This window comes from Rhodamnia argentea, chromosome 8 (genome assembly GCF_020921035.1).
Source record: "Rhodamnia argentea isolate NSW1041297 chromosome 8, ASM2092103v1, whole genome shotgun sequence".
In the NCBI taxonomy this organism is placed as follows: domain Eukaryota; kingdom Viridiplantae; phylum Streptophyta; class Magnoliopsida; order Myrtales; family Myrtaceae; genus Rhodamnia; species Rhodamnia argentea.
In genome coordinates, this window is record NC_063157.1 from 2,013,217 (window position 1) to 2,021,406 (window position 8,190).

General features: G+C 39.4%; 1 protein-coding gene across 1 annotated transcript; it reads right to left on the reverse strand.

Moving 5' to 3' along the window:
• Nucleotides 1-876: 876 nt before the first annotated feature.
• On the reverse strand, nt 877-7,979 carry LOC115737984 (putative leucine-rich repeat receptor-like serine/threonine-protein kinase At2g19230). Its single transcript, XM_048283413.1, has 13 exons — nt 7,799-7,979; nt 7,015-7,548; nt 5,325-5,803; nt 4,776-4,911; nt 3,972-4,043; nt 3,700-3,771; nt 3,543-3,623; nt 3,188-3,348; nt 2,240-2,442; nt 1,978-2,104; nt 1,821-1,907; nt 1,547-1,736; nt 877-1,424 (listed from the first exon to the last, which is right to left on the reverse strand). Exons 1-13 carry the CDS (start codon nt 7,891-7,893, stop codon nt 1,040-1,042), a joined length of 2,622 nt encoding a protein of 873 aa, XP_048139370.1. The 5' UTR covers nt 7,894-7,979; the 3' UTR covers nt 877-1,039.
• Between the last annotated feature and the right edge of the window lie 211 nt (nt 7,980-8,190).

Sequence of the window (8,190 nt, forward strand, 5' to 3'; positions counted from 1 at the left end):
CAGTCCGGTCCGGTTACCGGTCCTTGAAACTGGGAACCGGTCCTCCCAGTCAAGTGTTAGTCATATCTGATGTATTCTTCTTTGAACTGGAGTGCAGGACACACTCTATATCGTAAGGATTTTGACTATGTGATTCTGTTGAAGCACGTGGTGCTTGATCAAGTCCCCCGTACCCAGAAGGGCTATCATGTACTTATGTCCCGGCTTCTGAAAATTCCTGTTGTTCTAAGATCATTGACAGGTTGTTTTTCCTGGTTTGCTCTCTAAGATGAGGCCTCAATTTTTCTGAATCCCTCCATTGATCGCCGGAGACGGGGCGATTCTGTGGCAGTCGGTGGATCCTTTTGTGACGACTCAGGCCTTGTTATTATACCGAAGGTGCGCCTCTTCTCTGGCCACGTAGCTCTTGTCTGGACGATGATACTGGTTATTGCATTGGAACCCCAAGACAAACCCTATTCTGCATTCTAAGAATTAGACAGATTGGAATTGCCTTTTATCTGGATATAAACATGTTGCAGATTATCATGACTCAAGTTCAAGCCTTGTGTCCATAATATTGTAAAGATGCTCTGTGTATATCCGAGGTTGCTTGCGACAATTACTGCATTAGAACCACCAATGATCCATATGTATATTGAGCTTGCCCCAGATAGAAAAATGATAATTAGTGCCCCCCTCAAAATTGCCAAATAGTTGCTAATTACCCAATGGCGTTGACTCAAACTGAAATCTCAGCCGAACTCCAATTAATACCAATTACCCCATCCATGGATAGCAACAACTTCCCAACCACCTCCCCCCAAACTCAACACGGAGTTCCTAATTTCGCAGTATTAGGAATGCCATGAACTGACATTAGTAATGGAGAAAGGAGCGACGAAGGACGAAAGGATGTCATTACTAGACAGCCAGTTTGGAAGATTCAATGACAGAAAGAAAAGGGAATTTGATGATGCAATTAAAGTACAAATTTGAGGATAAAAGTAAATCTCTAACCTAAAAAGAAGAGAGCCTTTCTGGATTGGAAAAAGTTCTGCTACCTCACGATAGGGGCATTGTCAGATTGGAGCACCAAGGAGGTCATTTCAAAAGAATCGCTTGATTTGCTCACCAAAGACTCCAACTCTGCCGATACATGATGTATATCCGGCCTTTGACTTGCTGTTGGTCGTGTACAAGACATGGCAATCTCCGCTACTTTCCAAGCCGAGTTGATGTCGAATTCTCCTTCTAACCTTGGATCAATAATCCTCTGTATATCACCATTTTCAATGATCGGAATCAACCATTCAAGTATGTGTGTGCTGTCGCTGCCATCCCGACTTCTCATTAAGGCAGGTCGGCCCGTAATCAGCTCAAAGAGTATGATTCCAAAGCTATAAACATCATACTTCTTGGTAAATTTTCTAGAAGATTGCATCCTGGGAGGAAAGAAAATCCGGGTCTTTATATCGAAGATTAAATACTAGGCTATGTCAGTATTTATATGCAAATTGAGATCCTCAACTGAACCAGAACAGTAATATTGAGTTTTAGCCATTACTCAGGATCGATGTAGCCAGGAGTGCCTGCTGGACAAGTTGACACATGAGAGTCCTTTTCAGTTGCAAAAGCTCTTGACAGGCCAAAATCAGCTATTTTGGCTCGGAAATCGTCGTTCAACAAGATGTTAGTAGTCTTCAGGTCTCTGTGGATGATGGGTGGCTTGCAACCATTATGCAAATAATCCAAACCTGAAATCCTCACAAAAAAGGGGTAAACAATGCCAAAGCAATGATGGGAAAAAACATACTACTGAGGATATCTCATTAGAGTACCCTGTGCTGCATCCACAGCTATTTGTAGTCTGCTACTCCATGTCAAGACCTTCGGATGGTCCTCTGTTGGATGGGTTCTAACTTTACCTATGAGCAACAAATAGAGCTTCAGGATCGTTATCAAGAAGAAACAGTACAACAGGACATAAAAACACACCTGATAAATGTTGCTTTAAATTTCCATTAGCCATGTATTCATAAATCAATGCCGTGTGCTTGGACTCATTGCAATATCCAAACAGAGAAACCAAGTTTCTGTGGTGAACGATCATTAAGAGTTGCGCCTGAAGCATAAAATTGTGCATTAGAAATAATGAATACTGAGAGTAGTCTAAGAGGAAGTTTCTGAACGAACATCTGCGGAAGTGTCAGCATAAATTGATATTGAAAGGAAACGTGATTGCATCATCTTATCTAACCTCAGCTTGAAATTCCTTGTACCCTTGCTTTGATGATTCAGAGAGCATCTTCACCGCAACTACGGTGTCATTATCTAGTGTACCAAGATATACCTTCCCAAATCCACCTTCACCAATCACTTGTCCAAATTTCCCAGTGATTCTTGAAACCTCTGCATATGTAAAAGGTCGATTATTTGATCTCAGCGTCCTGTCACTAGATTCTGTACCAAAAAGGTTCCAATGAGTATTGCGACTACCACTTTGGATTGTAGACTTTCAATGCAAATAAACTCAATCGCATTTCAACAATTAACAGACGTGGGAAAGGTTTTTCTGATCGCGTTTTAAGAGCTAAATTAGTGGAGAAGAGGACAAAAATAAAAAGTTCTGGGCTGGGATTCTCTGTCACCTACCTGCAATATGCTAACAAATAGATAATTTTTCTTTGCTCACTACATATAGATAAGTTTGAGATTGCACAATCAAACTTTCTTTATGGGACCATGAGAATATTAAGGACAAAGTAGTACTCTCAAGTTGTTATAAGTCCTTCTCATGCATAGCACGTCACTTTTGCAGAAAAAAAACCAAAAACTCCATTGTCAATAAGTTAAGCTGAATAACGCACATTCTCTTTGTGATGCTGATGCCAACATGCTGTGGTGATCCCTGTCTCTCTCTTCTTTTCAATTTTTGTGTAATCACTATGAACTCATATTACTACCAATCGAAAATTTTGATTAAAGCCAATTTTCATTCCTTCGGGATTACAATGTGGATGAGATTGTAAAATGATACTCTTAGCCTGGGTGAGAAGAGAAAGAAAGTCGCTGAGTTGTATGTTCTCAACTAATTATCCTAGAAAAGACATTTTTGCAGATGGAACTGTACGAAGGGAATATCATAGTCAAGATAGTCGTCAAGTGTAGTGTAGATTGTGTGAACAGGACAAGTAAGAAAACTTACCTGATATTCGTTTCCATTTAATTAACCAAATAATAGCCAAAGCACCAAAGAGAACCACAAAGAAGCCTGAAACTGATGTAACAACTGGAACGAGGATGGTTTTTAGTTTCTTCTTCTCCAGGTAAGGATCAGCTAGGCACAGATTTGCATTTCCTGTCAAACTGCCACAAAGAATGGAGGCGCTAAACTCAAATTCCTATCTGCAAATGTCCAGATTGATTTGCCAAATGCTGTCACAAGTTGGCCTTCTTATTTGCTTTTAATCACAATAAACAAAACATGTCGAAAGTCTTTCCACCTATAAATGTTGCATGAGAGAGAGAGAGAGAGAGAGAGAGAGAGAGAGAGAGAGAACCTCATGTTTAAAGTATTGTCCACAACCCTTTTCTTAAGAGCTTCAGGAACTGATTTAATCAGGTTGTTTCCACATAAAATTCTGCAAATATAGCCGTGATTAGCGATTTGTCCACTTTAAAAATCCTCTGCCACTTCACTTAGACAAGTTAACTTACAGAAATCTAAGATTTGGTAATTCTGCCAGAGTTTCCGGTATTGCTCCTGTAAGCTGATTGTTGGACAAATCTCTGGAAAAGAGCAAAGTTTAGAACACCTAATATCAAAGTAAACCGGCCCCATAGCCAATTGCAGGGTGTTTCCACACATTAGTGCAATATTTCAACAGCCTATGTCTCCTAAAGCACGGCCTCAGTCATTCAACATGAGTTTTCCCCCAGGGGGTGCTTAATCATGAGTGACATGCTGGTGCAACCCCGCTGATACTTACATGTACTCCAAGCTTGATAGATGTGAAAGTGATGAGACTATGTCACCCACCAAATTGCTTGAGCTCAATTTCCTGACCATAATAGATCAAAGTAGAGGATCCTGTCATTGCCATCTCCATAAAGGCAGCATTTTTTGTTACAACAAAGAAAAGTTTGTCCAATGAACTATTCAGAACGAAACTATTTTAGGTTCTCCTGGGAAAAATGTTACAAGTACTAGAGACCATTCACAATTGTCAATTTCATTCCTTGCATGGGTCTCCCTACCTCCTTGTTTTATATCGTATGGTTATTGTTGGTCCTAGAGTACCTAAAAAATTATTTTTGGAGGACCCAATACTTGCTCATAAATGATGCAATTTGGAACACTTACGTCTATAAATTGGAAAAGTAGGCTATTGGTGAAAAAAGTTGCTCAAACAGCATAACTATACATCGGAGAAACAGGAAGCATGTATTGCTGATCAATGAGTATATAAATTGTCATGACCCACCCCTTCCATATGGAGCAACCTCACAAAAGAATAATCAAGATAGTGAGTTTTGGGGGTGGGTCAACTTAGGGATTAGTTTATGAGCTCTCTCCAATACCATGTGAGGCTTACGGTGTCAAAAGCTCCCTTTTTTAAAGCAATGAATCATGACAAAGTTCTCTGTCTATCTGAGAATTCATCTTGGAAGGTTGCGTTTATCCTGAATGTTCTCTCTCATGGATCCAAAAACTTCCGGTGTTCATGACGAATGATAATTAAGTTTCGCCATGAATATGAGTATTATCAGAGAAATAGTGCGAGGGGACTCACAGCGATATAATCCTTGGAGGATTTCCATAGCTACAATTTAGACCATCCCATGTGTAATTGCTTGGTACGCATGGATCACCTTGCCAGCTTTCCCTCTTAATGCGATACGTTGTTTTGATGTCATTGATCGCTTTCACTGTGGTTCAAATCACAAAAAAAGACCTATCATCTAAAGAGAAGGATAGAGATGCAAAAAGTGGTCGCAATCACAACTGAGTTATACGGACTTTCAGTTTTTCAAAGGACTTGTAACATTTCCGGGCTTCAATTGGAAGACTTTCCAGCAATTACCAAGCAAAAAGTAGCCAAAGCAGGGAAAGCGGATAGCAGAATAATACTTAGCCGCATCTGTTGATCCCAACAAAGCAACTGTAGACAGATGTTCACGAATAACATAAGACCCACAGTGGAGAAAAGTATGTTTAGCATAGGATTCCATAACTCTTACTTATTGACAGAATAGCTGTGTAATAATTAGTCATGTCACTTGTAGCACAACTGTACAGAGTGTATATGGACAATAAAACAAATAGAAGAATGAAAGGATACCATCATCTTGTGCTGTGGGTACATTTGGAAGATCACCAATGGTATAGAACTCCACGGCATTTAGGATTGGTGGACTTCCACACATATTTGTCGCGGAGATCGAGAAGGAGAGGCTCGGCCCGTTAACCGGAGTGGAAACTACTACCACCGGCTTTAAGTATTCAAGGCTCACCGTCTCCGTGAATTGATCATCATTCATGGAGATTGTGAGCTCTCTCTGGAGGCTGCTCGTCAGGGTCTCAATCTCGACGAAATGGAAGTACACAATCCATATCTTTACGGGGCTTGAAGATGTCCACTGTAATGTCAAGGGAGAACTGGCACTGGTCGTTCTTTCAGCGGTTTGAAGAACTTCCCCGGGAACCTTATACTTGTACGCATCATTATTGTCAGATGAATCAATGGCAGATGTGGTGTTCAGTATGGGCAAGTCATAGCAATTAGCTGTCCAGATCCGGTCGTAAACATCAGAAGGGTGCCTGTGTGAGGCATTTCGACAAACAGTTTAAGAGCAAACAATTAAGCAATTGACTTGAGCGACTAGCAAATGCCAATTCATATGGATATGCAATAGAAATGTCGAAGCTACTATATTCAACACATTAATAGCAGAAGTGCCTATTTTTTAAATAAAACATATATAAACATTCAAGCATAAGGGAAATTATCGCATTCATGCCTAGTATATAGGTGGGGAATATAATTACATTTGATGCATGACAATCTACCAATATTAAGTATATTTCTTCAAACAACAAAAATTTCAATTTCTTTATATTAGTAAAGGTTTGGATTGAAATTAAGGGAATTGATTATATTACAGCCTTTAGGTGACTGTTATGCTAACAACCCATTTCTTGCCACAAAAAGCCACTAACAATTAATTAAAAATTATTGTGGGGTCCACTCTTTTAAAAACTTGTAGCTTACAACATATTGTTATTTTCACAGTCACCCAAAGACTCCTATGCTAGCGTTGTCCTAAAATTTATCTATCCTTGTCGGCTTTAAAAATTGTCCCCTTAACACATCATCTGATGGTGAGTTCCGTTAAAAAACTATATCCAACTTAAAATCCCTATATGACCCTTGTACTTATTCGATATCAATAGGTTCAATATACAAATAAACTCTCTTTTATAGCACTAGTGATACATAGCAAATAATGTGCAATATATGGTCGTATTCATTCCGTATTTCAAATTCGGTGAATAATTACGGTTAGTTTAATAAATTTTTATTAGCGAGCCTAAACTAATTACGTTTATATACTTATATCTTTTGTAAAGGCATTGATTTTTTGTAATCATCAAGGAGTTCCCTTGTTATGATGGAGTAACTTACGTGTTTTTGATACATACGTGATATTCTAAGTTTGATTTGCATTGTAATCGCAAGATTTCATTTGATTTTTTTTTTATTTTTTTTTTGCTCGGATATAATGGCTTTTCTGTTTCCCTTATCATATTTTTTTTAATCATGTGATGATTTTCTGTTAATCCTTGACAACTAACATCATTTTCTTCAACTATCTTCATTTATTAACTTAAATGCTTTGTTTATGTAGTTTTGTTATTTTTTGCATGGCCTTCAACAGTATGCAAAATGCCAAAATTCGATAAGAAAAGATTGAATCTTTCTCTTTACTATGATTACTCTACATTTGTACTTCAAGAAATGAATCGATCACCTGACATCATTCTCCAAACATCGTCCGATGTCGTCCCGCCAATGGAGTTGCAAGAATCCAGATCCCGATTGATAGATGCCATCGTCCAGGGTTCTCAGCTCCAACGCCGAAATGAAGGGCACTCCGTTGCCGGTGTTCACAAGACACACTTGTATATCATCTGCTTGGGACACATACATGATTTCTTCATAGAAATACGTCGGAGACCGCACCGTGAACCAATAATTAACGTCGATGTAGATGTCGAATGAAGGAGTTTGATTCTTCCCATCATAGTTCCCGTACCAAAATGTTGCCCTAATCAGATAGGTGTTGTTCTGGCCTTGGTCTGGTCTTAAAGTGTAGCAGTTCCTCTTTCCATTGGGAAAAATCCTTACACTCTTCGACAATTGTAGATTATTTGGATATGCGGGGGCCATAGATGTCTGCCTGATCTCTCCAGAGTCTATCGACCCTTCGTCTGGTTCGTATGTTATGCCAGTTCCCTCCTCCGTGTATGCAACAGTTGCCCCGCAATCGATGCTGATGAAACCTTGTGAGTTCACAGAAATGGAAGAAGTCAGTGAGATGGAACCGCGTTTTTTCTGCTGGACCATCGGAACAAGTTCAATGAATCTTGATCACTCACACAGTTCCATACTACAATATCTAGCCTACCCACGATTTGACGGCGGATCAAGAGAGGATTAACATAAAGAAGAGACCATTTAGTTTCATTAAAAGGTCGAAACTCATGGATCGCCATAGGCAAAAGAGAGAGAGAGAGAGAGAGAGAGAGAGAGCTGGAATTTGTTGGGCTCGAACCACAAGGACTAGTGCTGGAGCTAAAGAAGCAAGCAACGCAAACGAGAAAGCTGTAATGGATCTTTCCATTGTCATGGAGAAGTGGAGACTGTCCAAGAGAGAGTAAGTGTGAGGAAGATATGCATGCACGCCTTTTATCTTATATGGTTAGCCCTCCACACGCACGACCCCTAATTGACTGACACATTGCGACAGCACATGAAGACCAAGACTTGCAGCTAGGCCTTCGTCTGTAGATGTATCAAATTTTAAGTACCAAAATATATGTCAATACACAGCTTTTCTCACACGTGCCATTATTACAATACCGTGCGAAATTAACTTTTTTTGGAATTCCTATTTGGCTATATACTAAACTAAATTATATATACA